The 23,428-nt window shown below is 35.8% G+C and overlaps 1 protein-coding gene across 11 annotated transcripts in view; it reads left to right on the top strand.

The window, feature by feature from the left end:
- sox6 (SRY-box transcription factor 6) overlaps positions 1 to 23,020 on the top strand; it is a 190,160-nt gene extending 167,140 nt beyond the window's left edge. For 9 of the 11 annotated variants that reach the window (XM_066700907.1, XM_066700903.1, XM_066700905.1 and 6 more), the window contains 4 exons: positions 5,402 to 5,510; positions 13,456 to 13,689; positions 16,545 to 16,761; positions 18,250 to 23,020. In XM_066700907.1, coding sequence (XP_066557004.1) covers positions 5,402 to 5,510; positions 13,456 to 13,689; positions 16,545 to 16,761; positions 18,250 to 18,553 — 864 coding nt within the window. In that variant the 3' untranslated portion in view covers positions 18,554 to 23,020. The remainder of the gene's footprint in view (positions 1 to 5,401; positions 5,511 to 13,455; positions 13,690 to 16,544; positions 16,762 to 18,249) is intronic. The other 2 variants (XM_066700910.1, XM_066700909.1) reach the window with 1 other exon arrangement.
- Positions 23,021 to 23,428: the final 408 nt, after the last annotated feature.

The following is a 23,428-nucleotide window of genomic DNA, read 5'->3' as shown; positions in this document are numbered from 1 at the left end:
TCACCTGGCATTCATGTCCTGAAGAATGTTCCACGAGTGAAGTCACTTGAAGCTGCTAGAGAGAGACCCTTCTCTTAAGCTTGATGTGATAGAAGCACCTGTAGCTGTAGGTTTTTTTTTCACTTCTGTGAGAGACAGACAGCAGCGTGGCGGACACACCCCCTGCACAAAGGCAAGCTGACATCTTAAGAGCAAATGCATTAGACTTCCAACGGTAAAACTCGACAGGATGTGAGCAGTGAAAAGACAAATGACAGGCATGTTACATAAACAGTTGAAGCAATACATGGTGATGGATACACTGTATATTTCGGAAACCTGCTATTTGCTCTTTGAAGTAATCTTTCAGGGGGCACCAGTAAATGTTTGCAGTCATGGTGAGTGGATTCTCATTTGAGCCACTGTATCTTTGGAGCTTTGGTTTCAATTACCCATAATACCTTAAATATCTTAAATATCCCATAGAAAAATTAAAGAACAGGGTATTGTTGCCATGTGTACTATGGTGATTGCATAGGATTTCAGAAGTAATCAATGGGAACTGTGAACATAAATTAATATAATGCATTCCTTTGATTAATGTGACTTCCATAAGATTATTTTCTTGACTTCTCCAGAACGGAAATACCTGGTTAGATTATTTTTACATGCCATTGTGTCTGTGCAACAAAAGAGTGGTCCTAGTTTACCAGAAGTAAGTTGCTTGATTCCAGCTGGTATAAAAAAATAAATGTAGGTCCAATATTTTGTATTAAGATATAGAATATTAAAGGCCTTTTATACACTACTCTCCAAATTGCACCTCTCATGTAACTTGTGACTTTGCAACTCAACAACCAGCCTCAAAATCCTACAGACCCTAAAGAGGTTAATATTCTGTGAGTATAATAGGTGTATGTAATGGAATGCATTATGTTCATTTATGTCTATGGGCGATACTCATAGGGAATAACAATTATTCCTTTTCAGACCTCCTTTTACAAGCAACTTTAAGTTATATTGCTTTTGACTTACTATTTTTAAAGATGAGGAAAATCTATATGAAACCGCAGTGTGATGCGTAAATGCAGGATACTAACAGTACAACGTAGAAAGCCATGGTGCCCAAAATATGTCCTGTGGGCTGTACAGCAGTCCTCAGGCACATGTTCTGTGGCCTGTGTGATTAAAGCCTTCATTAAATCACTGACATTGGCTCTTTTTGGCTCTGGATAAAAAGTTAATAAGTTCCATTAAGAGCTGCCATTGGCCTATATGGTATTACTTCACTGTGCAACCATTCTTAGTTGAACAAAATGTATTTGTAACCAAATTTGAAACACACACAAAAAAGTGGATCGGATTATTGTGGGTGCCTTTTTCCACTTCAGTTTCTAGTGTATCGCTATAATTTTAGCTGTGGGATGGAGGCCTGCATGCTGAACTCATTTGAGGGAATGGGCACTTGCTAATCAGAAGTGGTATTCTGGAAGGGAGGAGAGCCCAGTATAATATTACATCTTACATATTGTCTTTCTGGTGTGGACCAGAACAGGCACTCTCTTGAATAGAGTTATAAGTCTCTCTTGGTTTGTTTAAATGCTGTGAAGCCTTTTTGTTTCACTGCAGTGACTGAATGAAAAGCCTTCAACATTTTGTCCCTTTTTAATGCACATTATAAATATCATTTATAGGAAGCTATTTACCAAAACTAGTTGTGAACATCTTCACTCAGCTGATACCTCTGTCCCAGTCTGCGTTATGTCCTTTATTGCTCTTCTGTGGCAGAGTGATCAGTAAAAATTTAATGACACCATAAAATAATAAAAATGCCATTAATTTATCACAGCACTTGATGCAAGGGTTGTAAAGTAACATTAGTTCACTGAATATTTTTAGGCCTTAAAAAAATTCTCATGTTATGCATATAAATTACTTCCATAATTTTAAGTATAATTCTAATGCTCCATTATAAATTATGCAGGTTATAACCAATAAGTATATAAAACATAGTATATAAAATTTTATGGAAATTCATTGTGCACTACAGAGAACAGGACTAGAGTTAGTTTAATGTTCATTAGCATTCTTCTGTGTAGATTTATGGTCACAAAAAATACTTTTATTGAAGGCTGTGATGTTAGTTTTTTCTGTTGATCAATTTGAAAAAATAAATCACAAATTAGACTAATCTTTTTTTGTTATCATTGATATCCTTTATCTGTAAATTCATATTTATTGGAAAATTAACAGCAAAAACAAAGGTACTTTGATAATTTTCTATTGTAGAATTGAATACATTTTCCTGACTGTTGCGATAAGGTTCATTTAAAATCATGAAACTCTTTGTAAATAAAGCATTTTTTTCCAGTCAAGATCTCTCTGATCATTTTAATGTGTTTTGAGGGAAAGGAGAGCCATTACACTGAGGCCATTATAGACAAAAGCCAGTGATGGATTGCCCTTGTTAGATTTCCTTTCAGCTAAATATGATGTTTAATTATTATGAGTTTATAAAATGGGCTGATTGATCAGGTCATGCAAACAAAATGGGGGTGAAAGACTTCCTAATTCATTATCAACGTATGCTCTGTGTGTGTGTGTGTATATATATACACATATATATATATACACACACACACACACACACACACACACACACAGAGCATACGTTGATAATGAATTAGGAAGTCTTTATATATATATATATATATATATATATATATATATATATATATATATATATATATACTATGATTGTTGTTGTTCATTGAGCGTCCAAGGGGTGACTCTTCTACTGCGAAGAAATCAGGAGAATCATATATCAGTCAGTTTGTCATCGGGCCGGCTCTTTCATTAACTCTGATAATCTGGCTGCATGATGAATATTGTGGCATGTAACATTTAACATTTACCAACCCACACTAAAACACGGGACACTCCATCTTATCTTTACACAGCTTCATCCGCCGCGCAAAGGCTGCCTTGTATATCATAATTAGAAAACACTTAAATAAGCAAAGCACATTCAGATAGTCAGCTTTTAATGACAGGCCATAAGCAGGTAGTGGTTAATTGTACATCAAAATCAGTCATATGGCTATAAATAATTATTGTTCCTTGAAGCGTAATGGTAAATTACATTTTTTCCTCCCTTCCTGAGTAATATTTATTACATTAGGGAAATAAGTGTATAAAAATATGTAAAGTTAGAGCACTGTGAAAGATTTGGAAATGGAATTCAAAGAATTGTAACAATATGTGTATGCATGTATGTATGTATAGTGTGTGTGTGTATATATATATATATATATACACACACACATATATACATATATATATATATACACACATATATACATATATCATTTTTTCTTTTCTGGCAGTTGGCAATTTTTTGGAGTCATGGCACTTTTAAAATATTAATATGACATTTGGATTTTCAATTTTTTTTGTCAATTCGGTTTTGAAAATCAGAGATTTTAAATCATGAGCACTGTGTCAGATAGCTAAACGTATTATGTTTTTTGCACTGGAAAGCCTATTTACTTGCCCAAAAAAAGGCCAGTGATGACCCCCTGCAGAATTTACCACCTCAGTATAATGGGAGGCATCAAGACCTTAAGAGCCCCCCATCAGAACTCAGGTAAAACAAACACGAGTGATCGAACAAACAAACAGAGCTCCTGAGCATTAGTGTCTGTGTCGGTCTGTGTCTGTTAGTGTAGCAGGGGAGCTATTAGTATTTTGTAAAACGACACCTGCATATGTTCTGTGCATTCTCTGAAAAGAGAGAAAAAAGAAAAAAACACATTGCACCTTTGGCAAAGATTGAATTCTCACCCCAGGAGCAAAACAAATGCTTGTTCCACAGTTACACGTCTGCTTTTAGTATCTTTCAGCTGTAGCCGAGGGGGAGAGATTATTTGTATCATGCGGAGTCAAAGTATCTATCCCTAGTTCGGTCTTTAAAGAAGAAGACAGCACTTTGCTAATGCTCTGTACATTCACTACAGAACTAGGTCATTTAACAATAGACCGAGCAGCAGTCAGCACTCTTCTTCTGCATAATACATTAAGTGTAATGTGCAGCAACTATTCAGAGCACTGAAAGCTGTTATTTTATTCTGTAAATGTACTCGGACATGACATTTAATATTGTCACAGAGCAGTGAATGACAGGGTTTCATTGTATGTCAAGTACAACACGATGCCAAGCTTAATCTGAGCATAAAACAACACGACAAAAGGGAAAACACGGTGTGTTCTTTAAAGCATGAGCTCTGAATAAATGATAACCACTGAGCTTTGAGCTAGTGATATAGAGTGTGTACCAGCAAGATTACAGGCAAATCTTCACTCAGGGTTCACCTCCCAACTAGGACCCTCTCGGTCTGCCAGGTTAGCACTGCTCCCATTTGTAATAAATCATTTGTTTTACATTAAATGTATATGTCCCACCAGACTCCTAATGGGGTGATATATGTCAAAATAGGTTATTCTTCACAAAGAACAGGACCTTAAAGAAATAAAGAAAGCAATCAGACACATATACATATGCATCTACTGTATGAATATGTGTATTTTCTGGTAACTGTATTGCAATGAAAATATTACATTACTTTATTTCAATATTTGAAATGTATTTCTTATTGCTCGGTTTTTCAGCTAATTTTAACTGAATAAGTGAATATGGACAGATTCAAATCATGTAATATGTCTTCATGATTTACGAGTGCATGCTTTTAATTCATGGGAACATCTGTTCATAATAGAGATGTATATTAATATGTAACATTTTTATGATTTGAAGCATGTCCGATTTGAGAAGTGGTAATATTTAAAAAATGTTTGCCTCCCATAACACTGTGATTTTGTTTCCAGTGCACAGTTGTGTGGCAGTAGTATTGGAGATGATAGTCATTTGTATAAAAGCGGTTTTACATGCCCAACATACTCTGTACATGGCAATGCAACTTGCAGGATTTGAACACCAATTAATGATAGTTCACCCTTGTGGTATAGTAATCAAACCACTCGTGTTTGTAATTGAGATAAGATTTATTTTGATTGAAAAGTATTTTACATAAGAGTAAAAACATTTTGTACAGACTGATAAGCATACATATTTGATTACTACAGTTCCTAGTGACTGCACTCTTCAATTATTATTATTATTGTTATTAATAATTTTACCATCCTTCATATGTAATACAATTTTTCAAATATGAATTACTGATTATGTAAAAAAATGATGTATTAAAATCCTAATAACTGAAGGAGCTGCAGACTTCTGAAGTCAAACACAAAACCAAGCAAAAAAAAAAAAAAAAGAAAATATACATTTTTACGATGGTGCACAGATATCACGTCTGTTTGATTCTTCGGGGGAGGCTCAACCTGTTTTCTCCTCCAATTGCAGGAGCGGGCACAGTTTGAGAACCTGGGCCATCAGCTGTCAGGGAAGCTGGGCGAGGATGGGAAGATGGGTCCTCGTGTAATTGACCTAACCAGGCCAGAAGACGTGGATGGTGAGTGAACTGACAACACCTTCTCCTTGGTTACTCCTAGGCCCGTTTCAGGAAAATCCAGACCAATCTGGTACCAGTTTAGAACACCTGACAGAAACTTATCTGGCTCTCTGGTTGGCTTGGTAACAGGTGACTGAGCAAGGAGTGCAGGGGTTTACAGTGTGTTTGAGAGGGAAGGTATGAGAAGAAGTTAAACACCATCACAGACAAAATGTTACGCAGTGTCCTCTGTGTTCAATGCAAACTACTTTAATTCATGCTGATGCAAATTTAGTTATGAGAGGACTTCATATTAACATTATTCTAGACTAGCTGCAGTTTTAAATTATGCTGAGGACTATTGTGTAGAACAATGGAATTTGATACAATCTGTTATAAGCAATCTTAAAATGTTCTGATAAATGTTGTTTCTGAACCATCTTAATAATAATAATTTTCATTTCTAGTGCACAAAAATCTAAACACAAGGTAAGTGTAATTATTAAAACAGTTTCCAAATTCTCAAAATGCTAAAAGGGACCATATTTGTAAAATGTTTGAAATCAATAACAAACATATTTTTAAAAGTGGACTCCAGACATGTGACATGTGACGAATTTCTTTGCGGTTATATGTATAAAAAAAGCAAGGAAAAAAAGCAAGAGTTGAAGGTTGGTCGTAAGTTGACTGCTACATTTGTAGTTGTGTTTGAAGAAACCAGTCATACTCTCGTTTTCACAGGTAGGTGATTAAAAGAGCAGAAAGTGAGCACAAAGCTGGCGTTTCTCCAGTTATGTTCCTGAGTGTGATGTCACTGTTAAAGGTTCCCTGGCGTGGAGGTGTAAATTCTGGTAGCACTTGCATGACAAAGCGTCATCCTCCTTTGTGGCCACGATTCGTAAACAGAGGAGAAGAACACCAATATTTGTCATACATAAATATTTGTAGCAGTTTCCATGGCGTTCTCAGAGCAAAGGGGAAGGAAAAAATGTATCCGATGGTTGAGATTGTGTAAAGAAAAAAGTAGTAAATATTTCTCAAAAGAATGCAAACTTTCAATGTGTTATATTTCTGTTTGTCTTTCGGGAATTTGTCCTGTGTGCTTGAGCACAATAAAAAAAAAAAAAAAAAAAATTAAAATGTTTATCTTTCTGAACAGATAAACAACACACCTGCATCTTGAAACCGATTTTAATTGTGCATGCATTATCAAATCGATTCTCATTGCTTTAAAGACAGAAAGCTACATATTATTTCACAGGGTGTGAAGAATTTGTATCCGTTAGCTTTGATACAGCATGCAGAAAGACATTAATGAAAGTAGAGGGTATTTATTCCTTAGTTCCAGTTCATCTGTAGCACAGTATAATACACCTTTAGTGTGTGGCTATTCTGAGAGCAACAGTTGAGTGATCAGGATCACACAAAAAAAGTTGTGTTGCAGACGGGGCAGTCTTTTGCTCTGTTTTGAGGAAATTAGGAAGTTAGAAAAGTAATGCCAGACAGATTCCTGCACCAAGTTCCCAACAGACTGCAGATTAAAAATAGGCAAAGAGACAGGGGCCACAAAGTGCTCTTCCCAAAGGGGGCTGGGTGGATTGAAGCCAAGGCCTTCTCAAGCCAGTGCAGAACACATAGCTTCAACACAGAGTCATCATTTCACCTTCCCCTCAAATATACAGTATATATTAATCTTTTTCAACATCACAGTGATGAAAGACAGAATAAAATAAAACAAAAACACAGAATTGTGTAATGTTCATTTGAGCAACATTTCATGATTATGCAGACAGATAAAATGTCCCTTCGCAGCCATAATGATCATGAGTTTATGGTACATGAAAATGGGGATGACAGGGTTTAGGAGCTTCTTCTTTAGACACATTACAGCTGAAAACCCTTTTTTGTGAAAGCCACATAATAGTACCACACAAGAAATAAAACAGTAGATCAATTCTGTGCACACTTATCAGTGACCATGGCAAAGTAAATAAGCAGTCAGGCCTTGCAGGATTATACAGGGCTACAGATGGGAATAGATATGCACATAGAATTTAGAAATATACAATGTGATGTCAGTGTCACCTTTACAGGGGAGTGTTAAACAATTTACAGATTGTGTTATGGTTTAGTTTTTAAAGAATACATATTATATGACCAAGTCTGTTTTGATCTCAGTAAAGTCAGGTTAATGGTTTGAATAGTCAAAAGCTGAATATGCTGAATATGGACAAGTAAAGAGAAGCCCCAACACTGTAATTCCTATAGGCCAAACAAGGTACTCTGGTAGCACATTTCTGACTACTGTAGAAGTGTCCTATGGCACAGAGTATGTGGAATCCAGTTAGACTGCCAGCTCCCAGAAAAAGAAGATGGCATTATAAAGAAGCAGTGGTTTAATTTTTGTTTAAGCAATGCTATTTCGTTCCTGCCACTGTCAGAAAGCTTTAGGTTGCTTAAACCAATATTTGTAATGCATGCAGCAACCAAATTAACAGCTGCCAAAGTTCTAACGAGGGACCTTGGAAAATAGAAGCTGGTATGGAGCTAGATAGAATTTCCTTCATTTTGCAAAGCCACGAGCCACATGCATCAGCTCACCGCAAAGTCATTAGGTCTTTTTAAGCTCAGATGAAAAACATTAACAAATACCACAAAAGGCTTTAGTATGGGTCCTTTGTTCATTCACATATGGCAGTTTATAACTTCTGTGCCACTTGGGTCGTGTGCTTGTTTAAGCTGCCTCCGTCAGACAGGCCCTGAGAGAACAAAAGACATGTTGAGAGATCCCAAGCAGGAAATGGGCTCATCTAAACGTGGTTTGTGACAATATCAGCGGAATAAAAAGGGGAGGGATTGATTAGCTATTAATGGGCAATTGACTCCATATGGACAGACCTATAAAAATGTGCTTTTTTTTTGTAGTGCTGTCGCTGGATTATTGAATGAGAAGTTAATGTTTTCCTCAGCACTGGCCAGTGGGAATTTATTGTCCTCTTTGCATAAGGATGTGTAGAGCAGGCACTTTTGTAGCCAAAAAGTTTGCGTCTGCAGTAAGACAAGGCTTTCTTTATTTATTCTTACTGTTTAAAAATAATTGATTATTTTTCCTTTGTTTTTTCCACATTCCTGTGTGGAGGAAAGTCTTTTTAGTCCTGTTTATTACACATTAAAAAGAGAATGTTCTGTGCGAAAGATTTTAAAGCAAAACAATGTTTGCCAAAATTCAACTGGAAAAATACCATATCCTTTATCTTTATTTCTGTAAAGGATAGTGACATTTGTGCATATTTGTTTCACTTGTTTATTTATCACTGCATATAAATCCTACTTAAACTGTGTTGATGCACTTGAAATTAGTCAAGGTACACAAAGTAATTCAACATGCAGGGCTTAAAACTTGAACACAGGTAAGTTACAGGATGCAAGTGGGAGCATGTTCAACATTTTATATTCATTTACACACAGCCGTATTCAAAACATTAAACAAGAAGAAAAGACTCGAGATGGGCATGTTATAGTAGGTTGTAAATCGCTTGTAATTTGTAATGGTTTACTAGCCAGTAGAGTGGTAACTTGAATCGTTGAGCCTTGCATTGTGTTGTATTTGTCATTATACATAAATTTCCAAACTGATATGCCTCCGGTGGAGAAACTCTATTGTCAGGCATAATTCCTCTTACGAGATAAGTTTTGTGTGAAAGACAAAGGAATCTGGAAGGTTTGCGTGATTTTTACTTATTTGCTGGGATGGATCTTTCCTAGCAGATTCTTTTGTGACAGCCCCTCTGCCCTCTCACAAAGCACTCAAATTTTGGCTGGCTTCGACCCTGTCAAGCACGGGCCTGCTGCAGGCAGGTGTGAATAGGTGCTTTCTCTGGGTGCTTGTAATTTATGTGTCCCATTTTACTCAGGTCTACCTTTTAAGAGAAATTAAAAAGAGATTCACGTATCAGTCTTTCACGTATCATTGTTAAACAGGCTTCATAAATCAAAACACATTCTATCAGCCCCCCCCTCCTTTCCACTAGAAACCTAAAGGACAATGTCATTGCTAAATATATGTATTTATTTACACAATCACAAACCTAACAAGGTGCCTCTTGAAAATGTATATCAGACAAATGTAAATTAATACTAATTTGTAAATGTCAGAACACTTTTTTTTAATGAAGTAAGATAAACACATTTTTGGAGATGACATGTTTCAATTGTATAGTCAGCTCAAGTGAGCTGGCTTCATTGCCAGCAACTTGGCTGTTTTTGGTTAAAGCAGATCTTGATTGCAAAAAAAAAAACAAAAAAAAACCTCCTCGTAGTAGGGAAAATGAAACAACGACCACCCGAGTTTATAAACAGGAATGAGTCAACTGCTGTTGGGCACATGTGCAGAAGACCTTGACTGTTGTTTCTTGTCCTCTATGACAATAATGTCTGGAAAAACTTTTTCCCACATTCATGATGAACCAATGAAGATGGGATCCATTCTTTATTTCAGTTAATTAGTACTTTTTAAGGGTTTGATTTTTTCTTTTTCTTTTTTAATTCCATGCATTTTTTTTTTTGCTACTGCAAACAGGTGGTCTAGTCTCCATGCAGAACTGTAAGGTTGAAGATTTAAGTATTGTATTTAGTGCCAACCTTTTGGACAGGTGAATAGGGTTTATAAAACATCAATGGTGTTTGAAAATTACAAAGGGAGTGGATAGCCAAAAGGACTGTCAAACAAAAATATATCAATAAATACAATATAATAATACATTGCAATACTTCTGATTTAACAGGGAAATAAAATAGGCTATAGATGCTACTAGAAGAATTTGGGAGAATTTCTAGCCTGAAATGAAAATTAAATGTACACTATACAAAGCTTCAGCACTGAAATCACAATAGTCTCCATAAACTTTATGAAATTATTTATTTGCGACGCAAACTCTTATTTTTCTTCTCCTTCTTTAAATGTATTTTTCTTTAGAGGATACTCACCTCTGCTCATATGCATGCATGCCAGTATATAAATTGCTGAATCAGTGTCAGTTGTAAAGTAATGGCACTGGGGGCATCATAAATTAGCGCAGTGATCCTCGGGACCAGACAGTGACTGTCGTGTCTGAACGAGCGCCTCGCTCCCGGGGTAATGGATGCCTTCATCTGGCCCGGCAGTCAGCACATTGCCCTGTGTTGATGGATACTGTCAGCCCAACGCTACACTACATTTCATTGCACAATAAACATGGCTGTCAAAACCATACAAAGTGAAATCAATTTATCCTGTACGGTTAGTGCGTGCTAAATGAAATTAATGTACTGTAGGGACGGTGGCAGGAAGGTAGTGTATTATCCACACATCCTCACAGCTTAAAGCAGCAGGCATTGAACTGGAGTGGAAAAGTGCCAGTGTTGCGGATGGCCCTTATTTCTATATGTTGGTTGTTTTTATTGGAGAAAAAAACTAGATGCCAGCAAAGCAAAAGGCAGTCTCTGACCATTGACACACACACACACGCACGCAAGTGTTTGCTTTTTAAACTGCAAGTTAGGTATGCGTATTATGTTACACAAACGTAATACTGGTATTTTGTTCTATGATGTAAAACCTTTTAAGAGAAAGAAATCAAAGTGAATATATATATATATATATATATATATATATATATATATATACACACACACACACACACACACACACACACACACACACACACACAGCTCTGGAAAAATTAAGAGACCACTGCAAAATTATCAGTTTCTCTGGTTTTACTATAAATATGTATAAATAAATAGTATGTGTTTGGGTAAAATTAACGTTTTTGTTTTATTCTATAAACTACTGACAACATTTCTTCCAAATTCCAAATAAAAATATCAATGGAATGGCTGCCATACATGTAGAGATGCTGATTTAAGAAAAATTTGCAGTGGTCTCTTATTTTTTTCCAGAGCTGTATATATATATATATATATATATATATATATATATATATATATATATATATATATATATATGTATATAGCATTTTCTCCTCTGTTTTAGAGATGACTAAGCATTTCTTGTTCTCGGATTAATCAAATCCCTATACAGTTTTAAGTAAATTCAGAAAATGAGCTGTAAAGATGTTGAAATAAAAGTTATTTTGAGTCCCTTTTCATTACAAAATATATTTCGATGAATGACCATTAGGTTCTTCCTGCATTGCTCTTTCTGACTGGTTCTCTGTTCAGTAGCCAGCCTCAGAAAGGCTGCTTCCTGGTGTAAAATGACAAGAGACTGTGCTGCCTGGATGCGTGCGAGAACCTCCAGGCCCTGACTGATGCACCATGACGGTGTGAATAAGCAAATTGTGCTGGCTTTTCAGATAAAGAGAAGCCTTTATGGATCATAAATGTGTTGGTATGACTGTTAAACATGAGCTGGTGAAAATTGATTTATAGTCACAGTGTAGTAACATCAGTTTAATCGGGGGACCAGAGCCTCCTGCTGGACGCCTGGACGCCTGGTGTCAGATTCTCAAAGTTAAAGTTTATTTTATTTTTATTTTTTTAATTGCTATCAAGATAGCAGTAAAGATGGGATATATTTCAAATCCACAGTGATATAGGTGCATCTGCACCGAATCAGGCATTTGCTTTGCTAAACAAAAACAGAAATATTTATAATTTGGAAAAAGTGTATCTCTGTCTCTTCATTTTATTTATTTGATCTTATTTGCATTCAGTGTTTGATTAAAACATATATATTTCTTGGTTAAGCACAGTAACACATATTTGTTGAAAATTAAAAACTAAAAACTAAACTTTTGGGGAAAAATAGGTAATTTGCCAAGATTCAAGAGTTGAAGGTCCTAATGAATACTCATCACATGTGGATTATGAAATATTCATGAAAGTCATTCCAAGCTTTCTTATCCAATTTTTGGATCATTAAAGATGTATCACAGCATATGGGAAGCTTTTTTATTTTATTTTTCAAAACCTTTTTTGTAGACATGTTTTGGTTTGTTTAAATATTCATACATTTATCATTCTTTCACATCTTACATATAAAAATAAGAAGCAAATGTGCATTCATATGGGAATTCCTTTTTTTTTTGTTTTTCACCACACAAAATGTACAGGCTAATGGTGTATGCCCTCATTGATATAATCAGTGTCTGCCACTGAAATACTGTTATATTGATATAGTGTTTAACCTGTCCTTTCAAAGAAGGTATTTTCTTCTGTTCCATGTTCTTTGAATAAAGCTTGAGGTTTGCATTTATTGTATGGGTTGGTGCACTTATCTGCCTCATGGAAAAATTGCAAAAATGAGCTAAATGCAAAGGCGTTGTACACTGTAGCAGCCTTACTGAGAGCCAATCCAGACATTGTGTACAATAGTGTATTAAATCAAAAGAAGTCTTTAGGGTTCCTTTGCCATGGTGAGCTGTTCGTTGCTAAAACATTTTTTCCTGATTGAAACTTGCAATATAATCATAGTATATGGTGTTGAATACTGTACTTAGTAAGGTGCAATGAAAAATGCCCCTATAGCTTTTGTTATTTTACTTTACTTTTTCACATGTATACAGTGTGTGTGTGTGTGTGTGTACATATATATATATATATATATATATATATATATATATATATATATATACACATACATACATACATAAACACCATGGTTACCAGTATCTAAAGTAAACTTTAATAATTGAGTTAATATGAATTTGAAAGGTCAGGCTGCAGGTTTTGACAAGAAAAACTGATCTCTGAGATATCCGTTGAATATATAAGCCCACTTGCTGCAAGTTTAGAAGGAAAAACACGTAGTCCTACCACAGATAAATTCTCCTTTTACCAGAGTGATCTGGCTAAACCACGTGAGCTTGGAAAAACGCTCCTTTAGGAAATTTGGCCTTCCCCCTGAAAGCAAGTGATTAATGGTTTGCATTGCTCTCTTTTCTTCCTGCTCTGGTGTTTCCAGGAAGTAAAGCAGTGAATGGCTCTTCAGGTAAACTACAACAGTATTATTGTTGGCCAACAGGAGGCGCCAGCACCACGGAGGCTCGAGTCTACAGGGAAAGCCGAGGAAGGAACAGCAACGAGCCCCACATCAAACGTCCAATGAACGCCTTCATGGTGTGGGCGAAAGACGAGCGCAGGAAAATACTACAGGCCTTTCCAGACATGCACAACTCCAACATCAGCAAAATATTAGGTAAGACTGTGTCCCAATACCTATCCATATGGTGCACCTTGAAAAGCCTTTGCACGCACTACAGTGTTACTCCCAGAAGGTGTTAGAAAATACTCAATGAGCTGCATTTCTGCTGTTGTCAATGTCTGAGCAGTACAGGTCTGCAGTAGCTCTGGGTTGTGTGAAGTCAACAGGAGAACTTCTTGTCTCATTGCTTAGCCTTGATTTCTGTGTAGGCCCAAACATCATCTTTAGCGGTGACTGTCCACTGGCTGGCTCTTAGGTTGATCTGTTTCTCTTCTGGTGCCTGATGAGCAGGTCTTGGGGAATACAGTGTTTGTACTTAATTAACTCTGCTTGTCTCAGCCGTTTGATGGTATCCCAAATCGGTGCAAAAAACAAGAACAAACCAGTTGTAGACTACAAATATGTAGGACGAACAGATTTTGCCAGGAAGGAACACTGTGGTACGTGTAAACTACTAATAAATACATTTATGAAGTCTGTTTTTAGTAATGAATAAGTTATATGCTGTTTGTTCCGTACAGTACACATGCACTTCAGTACAGAGTGAGACACATGTCAGTGTGATTGTATGACTGAATAAGTCGTAGGTAGGTGGTTTTGATGCAAATAATATGTTGTTTTTCTTGCAACCAGTCTCAACTGTTTGTAATTGTAGTAGAGAAATGCACAACAAATAATAGTAAATGCACTCTCATATTTCCTCTTGACCTTGCTCTCGCCCTCAGATATATATATGTGTGTGTGTGTGTTCAGTACTCTATAAAGAACACATGTATACAGCAATAAACACATTGTGCGCCTTTCAAGTTTAAAACAGAATTAACACTGCGCCCTATCTCAGTTTTGCAAAAATAAATAGCTGTAAATAATTACAATATGGTATCTTTGTGGGAAAAGTACTCAAAACATGTGCCAGTACTGTAGGACCACAGCATTTTGTTGCTGTGTGTCATTGTTTCTATCTTCAAGGCAGACGTATGGCCACAATATCCTCAATAGAAACCAAATCGTTTTCGGCAGAGACTTTTAAAGCCATATTTAAAAATGAACGCTACTTTTAATAATGATTCTGAATGTCTACATTGCTTCATATAAACCATTTAAAAGACCTATATTCTCTGGGGAAAATAAATTATATAAATTATTTTCCTCTCGTAAACAATTCCCCAGCATCAGAATCACAATAATATCTTCCTTTCTATAGTTCAGAAACTTTGGATACCTTCATTGCGGCCTCTCTGCTTCTATGAATAGCCTTTTAGCTGAGCATAAAACCTGTGTTATTTGGCTTTTGGCAAGAGTGATAAATGTATAGCATTTAAAAGCACTATGTTAATAACAACAAGAAACAGAACGCCATTCATAAAACACTGAAATACTGTATAATAAATGGAAGGACTGGCTGGCCACTGAAATTGAAGTACTGTGCTAGTTCAGGACTCGAAGACCATACTTTGGATAAATAAGTATATAGGATATAATTAGATCATATGTGGAAAATAGCTTTGAGATAAATGTATGCTCTGTTGCCTGAGCAATAATCTTTAAAGATAGTTTTTCTTTAAAATACTAGAAAATATTAGAATGTCCTGGCTGTGCTGTCTATGTGAAGTTGAATATAAGTACCTAGTACCTGCAGAATGACAGAGAATGCGATACAATAATTTTACATTAACATGAGAAAAATCCTCAAATAAAACATTGTCTTAAACAAATGGAAAAGTGCACTAATTAAATTTTCATAGCCAATTTTGCAAATTTAAATTAGTGTTTAATCAATCTTGTAATTCTCTGCTTCAAATTTCCCTGGAGATCTTCATTAATACACATTGAAATTTATAAACTTTATGGATGTATATTTTAGATATTTAAATGTCTGAACAGCTACAGAGGTGTTAGCCTTAACATTAACTCTAGTGTAGTACTGCAATCAAACCTCCCTTACATCCACAGGAGGATTTACTGCCTGTCATTGAAGCATTATTTGTTAAGAAAAATGTCATTGCTAAATGGGTCTCTTCAGTCCATAGATCACTGATACTAAAAGTCCCATCATACAGGATACAGTAGATGGACAAAATATTTAGAGTGTTGTTCCTTATTGCAACGTAACGGAAAACCAAGCTAAAAGGAATCCAATACAACAAAGTGTTTGCTTCATTAATTAAATAACACAGCTGCAAAATGGCTTATTTTGCGATGTTGCAAAATGTAACTCGATGTGTTTCCTGAGAGAAAACACAAAAAGGAAGGTTTAGATAAACCTTTATAAACAAAGTGAGAGACCTGCATTCTTCTACACATCCTGTGTGTTCTGCACAATATTTAGGATCGGTCTTGATGGAGCTGTGCAGATGTCTGTGCCTCTTATAGTAGTCAGCCAGTGTTTCTGAACTTCATTTCATAAACAGCAGTATTTCCACCTATTATGATGAAACTATGTGTTCCAGTAAACAAATACTGTAAATATTATAAAAGTTGTTATCTATGCAGAATTTTGGCTGTACACTGAGTAAGAATTTGAGGGACAGTGAGAATTCTATTTAAATATAAACATACAAATCTTTCAGTTGCTTACTTTGTATGTGTAATAATGAAGTAGACTTAAAAATGACTTTTATATATATATATGTATGTATTTATATAAATATAAATTTACAAGATATTTCTGAGATAATGTGCTCGTTAGATTTGGTGAAATGGCAGAAACAGAATCACTGTTCTGTAGTATCTTGTTTTTATACCATAGCATACATTGAACAGCTCTGGTGGCACTATTTAGAAGATAAACGAGACAAGAGCCCCTTATTCTTTTATTTATTCCTTTATTCTGTCAATTTTGGTTTCAGGCTCCCGCTGGAAGGCCATGTCCAACCAGGAGAAGCAGCCGTACTATGAGGAGCAGGCACGGCTCAGCAAGATTCACTTAGAGAAGTACCCCAACTACAAGTACAAGCCCCGGCCCAAACGCACCTGCATTATCGATGGCAAGAAGCTGCGGATCGGAGAGTACAAGCAGATGATGCGCTCCCGCCGGCAGGAGATGAGGCAGTTCTTCACTGTGGGGTAGGTGCTGCTGTGATCTGGGGGGCATCATATTTCATCAGTCTTTAACGTCAACCTTTGCGAGTGAGGCACAACTCTTTTCTAGGAAGCCATGAAAGAGTTAAATAAAAGATTGAATCAGATTGTAACCATACAGGTGGCTTCAGCAGTTTGGTGTTTTGCTGATGCTGATATAGTAATAAATTATTAAAAAATAATCTTTTGTTAGTCAACTTTTCTGAGCTTTTCCTAACCCAGGTTTACATTATTAAATTAGGGCTTATAGAATATACAAATTGTATTAACACTCAAGTGCGAAGACTGCATATGTGCAAAATTGTTACACAGAGCTCTGACCTAGCAATGCATCTGATAATATTTATATTGCAGCTCATTAAGTAACATTGCTAATGATATATTGCTTTCCAACACTATTCTAATGAACAGCCCGTTAAACAATAACAAGTAGCTGTTTTTCATAAACATTTGTTATTCTTTCATTACACTTATAATGACTGTGATGAAAACCGGTTTTGATAGTTTTAATAAAAACCATTTGCAGAGTATTAAAATTAATTGCGATCCTATTTTAAATGCATTTTAAAGCACACAGATTTAAACTCAAGTGAATTTTAATAGTTGAAATGTATTAAATTAGGACAACAGTAGGCTGCAAGCAAAGACATTACATGCAGACATTATTATAGGATATAAAACATAAGTATTAATTTAAGAAAGGGCTTCAGGGTACAGAATGGAAGTTTTAGCTTCATAATTTATTGTGTGTGGTCAGTTAGGAAAAGTTTGCTCCAGGTGTTTATAGTTTACAGGCTAGAAACTAGATCACTTGAATGGTGCTGCAAAATAGTTAGGACATGTATGGAAACTGTCTTTCTTTCTTTCTTTGGAAGCAAATTCAATCAAGACATCTAATTTGTGACTGCCTCATTTTCATATATTTATCTTAGGGCAAACACTGCAGACCCTGAAATAAAATATGATATATTATGTATTAGGAGTTAACCTTGGCAAATTAAGTTTCTTTAATTATTTGAGGAACCTAAAATACAATAATCATGTGCAGTTGCAGAGTTCCTGGTCTGTTACTAGACTATGTCCTCAATGCCTGTAGCCTTTTCTGTTCTTCATTCCCAGAAGTCACAGGTAAAATCCCTCAGACACTGTAGCCTGGAATGATTTTGAACTATCAAGGGCACTTGGTTAAACTGGCATCAGGGGAACTAGGTTATCCATGACACTGAACACATTTGTTGTTAAACAGCAGTGCTAAACAAGGTGGATTAAAAATTAAATCTCCATTCGTTGAGGTTTCAAGGCCGGACTCTGTCGTCATAGCAGGTTGAAGAACGACGTCTCAGTCAAGAAGCCCTTGTAGGCACTTCATTATCTAGAGGCTGATGCTTGGAGATGATCAACGCCGCTCCTGCCTCTGTGAGGTTATTTTCTGTCGTCGTACCGCGATCGCTAACAGCTCTGTTTGTCACACAGGCAGCAGCCTCAGATACCAATCAACACGACGGCAGGTGTGGTGTATCCCGGGGCTATCACCATGGCGACCACCACGCCCTCCCCTCAGATGACGTCAGACTGCTCCAGCACATCTGCCAGCCCCGAGCCAACCATCCCCGTCATCCAGAGCACCTACGCCATGAAGATGGAGAGTGGCCCCATGGTGGCCAGCGAGGCGGTGAATGGAGAGGACGAGATGGATATGTACGAGGACTATGAGGATGAGCCCAAATCGGACTATAGCAGTGACAATGAAACACACGAGGCCGTCAGCGCCAACTGAGCAGCTCCTCCTCAAAACCGGAAAGAAAAACGAATGCATCGCAAGAAAAAAAAACTGATTTCTGAACAAAATGATCTTAACGGGCCTGCATGCACGTGTGGCTCGCACAGAATCAACAGCAAATGGTCTTAAATGTTTCTTAACGTGTGAAGCAGTTTGATTGTTTTTTTGTTTTTTTTTGTCTGTTTCATTTTATTTTGTTTTGTGCATAAACATTTTACACATTTAGGTTATGGCCTATAAACCTTCAGATGTCAGAACTTGAAATCTAACATTTAATATGAATCCATAGCTCTCTCACAGTCTTACTTTTTTCTTATATATATATATATATATAAATATATACGTATATATATATTTTTTTCTTTTGAATGCTTTTAAAAGCTTACATTACTGTTTTTGATGGGGGTTATATATTCTCACTCAGGTATGCTGTGCCAGCCAACAGCTTGTGAATGTGTTTTTAATCTGAATTATTTAAAAAACGAAAAAGAAAAAAAAACTTTGAAATTTCATATTGAGATAAAACATAGAAGTCCACAAGTGTGCAAACGTGCGCAGAGGGAAAACATCAGACTCCCTGATTATGATTATGATGATTATTATTATTATTATTACTATTATAATTGTTGTTGTTTTTTTTCCATATTGTACAGTTTTAACTCCAAACGTGCCAAACTTTTCATAACCGTCACATATATCTTAAACTTTTAAGTCTTAAGGGAGACACTGCAAAAGTCTTAGACAATCTTTTGGTATCTTAATGAAACAGCATAAGTAAAGGACTTTTCTCTTTTTTTCTCTCACTACAATAGTAAAGTACTCAGGAATCTGGAAACAGGATGTTGTTAAGTTGTGGATATTGTTGCCACAGTGCACGTGCCCAAATCGCTTTTGCCTGTTGATGTGCCATGAGTGCAGCATTTTCTATAGAAAGCACAATAGAGTGATCACCGGTTACTTATCAGTCACATCTACAGGAATCCATTTTCCTGCCATGTTCAGTCCACGTCCAATGCTGTAAGTTCCTTATTCAGCCCTTGCATTCAGTCTTATGGAGTTAGTTCTTAATCAGAGTGATAGTAATCATTCCAGAATGTCAAAGGGCCAACGGCTTCCCATCTGGGAAATTGGAAAGGCAGCTTTGGTGGCATTAGAATTGCTGTAGTACAGGATGTACACTAGATTTTATTTAACACTTCACCCCTTAGTAATATATGAAGTTTAAATTCATTAACCACCACCACCACCACAAATAATCACTTAAAGTCTTAAAGCTGATAGAGAATGTTTACATGATGTGCATAACATTATCAAGTCTTAAGAAACCCATGGCTGGGATGGAACTGGCAGTCCTTCTAATGCAGGTGACAAAAGCTCTCGATTGCATTTGAAATGACCAAAGAGGCAAATCACAAATAACACTCTTACTTTATATCAGTTGACTTGATGTCACTGATGTTTTTTGTTCGTTTTATCTATAAGAATATATATTTTTAAATATAAATATGTAATTAAATAGTAATTGTTTCTTAAATGAAAAAAGGATACCTTGGGACAAACTAGTGGGTATGTGATTACATTACCCATAAATATTTTCAGAGATTCTTAAAAGTATTTTGTGTCATTGATGTTCTAAATTCCCTTGTAATGTTTATTTTTAATTAGGTTTTGTATTATTACTTAAGTTGGATATTTAAACCTAGACTATAGGTTTGCTGGTCATCGTTGTAGTGGTATCTGAGAGGTTATGCCATTTTTGTAACTACAGACAGGACCCAGTTGTTCCTGTTGGCACAGTTTGGGTGTTCTTCTGCAGTAGGCCGGAGTTAAACACCTCTCTGTACCCATGCAGCCAGAACAGCAATTCATCCATTCCTACCCATGGCAACCTTTGCCCCAAGGGGGTGCCATCTGTCTCCAAATTGTTTGGAGTATCTACGAGAGGCAAACAATGGGGAATCTGAAGCATCATTGATTGTGCTGTTCATCAAAGTGCTCTCACAAGGCTGCAATGCGAAAGGGCCACAAGATGCTGGTGAGCAGATGGAACAAGTGAGTCAAGCTGTGGGGGATTATTAAAATGACTGACGAGTAGGTATCGTCTCAAATAGAACATTATTAATGTATGAGTCTTGTTATTTTTGGTATGCCCTTGAACTGGTCTATTTCATTAGTAACAAACAGTGTCAGCCAGCAAAAACATTTCAACGTTCCAACCTATATGGCTGCGGATCTTTACCTGCATTAACTGTGACTGATGATCACTCTGTTACTTTCAACAATTAGCAAGGTACTGATAGTTTTTTTTTTTTTTTAATTATGCATTCAAATGGTTGGCTTTTACATTTTGATCAAATTTTAAATCTCCCAAGTTTTTCATTTAGAGTATTTATTAAGGTCTTAAAACTTTTTAGCAGTTCTCAATAGATCCCCGTGTTTTTTTTTGTGTGTTGTTGTTGTTGTTGTTTTTGTTGTTGTTGTTGTTGCTGTTGTGTATAGAAAGCTAAGTAGGACGTTTTATATGAGTATTGTATTTTTTTATTTTATTTTTTGCACACAGGCAAACATTTTTAGGTTTTAGGTTATTCTTTTCATTTGTTTGTTTGGATTTTCATTCTCCATGACCATGCCAAAATAATATTCTGCAGGCTGGTGGAAAACAAAGGACTGTTCTTGGGACTGAAACTTGATTGCGCTTGTAGTACAAAAAAAATAATAATAACTCACACAGAGACGTTGTTTCATAAGTGTTATAAGCACTGGATATAAATGGTATTTTTTATCAATTCTGACTAATGTGAAGCTGTTGTACGAAAAAAACTAAATGAACAAAAGTCATCAGTTTCGACTCGTGTGGGCTTGTCTCACAGTTGCCAGATTTGAGTCATTTTTCTGTCTAGTTATTTTGTTTATTTATGCAAAAATGCGTTATGTATGAACACTTTGTTTTAGCTCCAGTGCTGCCTAGGCAACAATGTTCAGTGAACTCAGCCATACGGCTCACATAGTGACTGGTCAACTGAGACACACAGGACTCCAAAAGCCCATTTTATTGGTCACATGTTTGTATTGTATATTGTATTTTAAGCTATATAGTGCATATAGACATATTATCGTATTTATTAGCCAGTGTTGGCTCTAAAAGTGTCAGTGCAACATAATAAAAGGACAATCAGAAAGAAAAAATAATAAACACATAAGATTTGTAACATTTGAACCCGAATTGGAGCTCAAAACAAAGTTTTTTTTGTGTTTTGGTTTTTTAAATAAATTCACCATCTCATAATAGATTTTTTTTTAATTGTAAATATAACATAGGAAAATAGAATTCTATTTTTGTTCATGAATACTTAGTGAAGTATAAGTTATGTATTTTACTTTTTTTTTTTTTTTTATACATCAGTGTATGTTGGTCCATGTTAAAAACTGACAAGTCACTGTACCTCATGTAGATGCTGAATTTACAACCGTGATGAAAGAGAGCAGTATTGGACCTGTAGCTGAGTCAGCAAGGCACCCTCACTTGTTTGTATTTCAATGATTTATTTGTTCAGGGATACAATTTACCAATAATATATGATGTTTCTCGTATAGGTACTTATTTTGGTATAACTTTATAATGTGGCAAAGTGACAAACTTAAAAAAATAGGCCTTTCTTATGTAAGATTGTTAGATTGTAAATATTCCATAGCCATACAGTATTTTGTCTTTGGATTGGCAACTTGCTAATTGCACCAAAATGATATCGCTGCTGCTGCTACTGTTGATTACAAATCATATATAAGAGTATGCATTCTATGTAATCTGCTGGTTATTAAAGATAGCAGCAGTCATTCTGGTATAAATACTGTATTATAAAGTGTTTGACATAACACAAGATTAAGATGAGGGGAAACAAATATAGGATTGATATTTTAAAACTTGCCAAATACTTCAAGTTAAATTTAAATATACTTCACATGAGGTACACAAGATTAGATGGTAGTACTAAAAATTAAAACAGGGAAATCAATGTAACATCTTTCATGAGGGCAGTGTACAGATCAAGCACTTAATGTAAAGACTTTAGCCAGAGTCTTTGTTTACACTTTGTACTAGTTACAAAATGATTTAATCCCATTCATTAAAGTACTCTGTAATTTAACCGATAAGTAATGAACCCATAGTAGTTAAGGTATGTGCCAAAACTGATGGGGAAATCACAGTGAAAATAAATACAGAAAGCAGTGTGACAGTGCACCATTTTTGGAAGGGTAGCAGGAGATTGTTTATAGATATTTTGTTGAAAAACACAAGTGAGGGTCTTGGTGAATTTAGATTATAGGGGACGTGCAAATATTTATTAGTTTGAATGCTGCACATTGCAGAGCCACTAGTGTGCATTTTCTGTCTGTCTTCCTTTAGTCCTTTTTGTGTTTCACTCTATTAAAAGTAAAAAAAAATAAAAAAAATGTTAGCCCGTCCAGCTTGTGGCAAGTTTAGTACGCTTTCGCATTTTTTTGTTTGTTTTGTTAATTCATTATTGTCTTTGCCATGTAAAAGCAAGTTTAATAACTAAAGACAAGCTAAAAAGCTGTTACTACATAACTTATCTTACTGTAACTATGTTCTGACATTGGAATTTGTTTGTGATGTATATTGTGAGATTGTTCTCTGTGTTAATTTAATCAGCACAATTCACTGACATGCTGGACTGACTTGCTAGCTGCTGTTCTGAAGTGTAAAATTTGCTGTTGGGGACAACCCAGGCTGTTGTCAATGGTACTTTGCTTTTTTTAGTTTCTATAGCAACACTGTGGGTGTGGCTCTTCTTTCGCTAGGGCTGCTATTTTTTTAAACCCGCTAGCAGACTCTTACAAGCAAATTCTCTG

This window comes from Amia ocellicauda, chromosome 4 (assembly GCF_036373705.1).
Source record: "Amia ocellicauda isolate fAmiCal2 chromosome 4, fAmiCal2.hap1, whole genome shotgun sequence".
NCBI lineage: Eukaryota > Metazoa > Chordata > Actinopteri > Amiiformes > Amiidae > Amia > Amia ocellicauda.
Note: the sequence above shows the minus strand (reverse complement) of the source record. Positions and strands in the feature narration are given on the sequence as shown.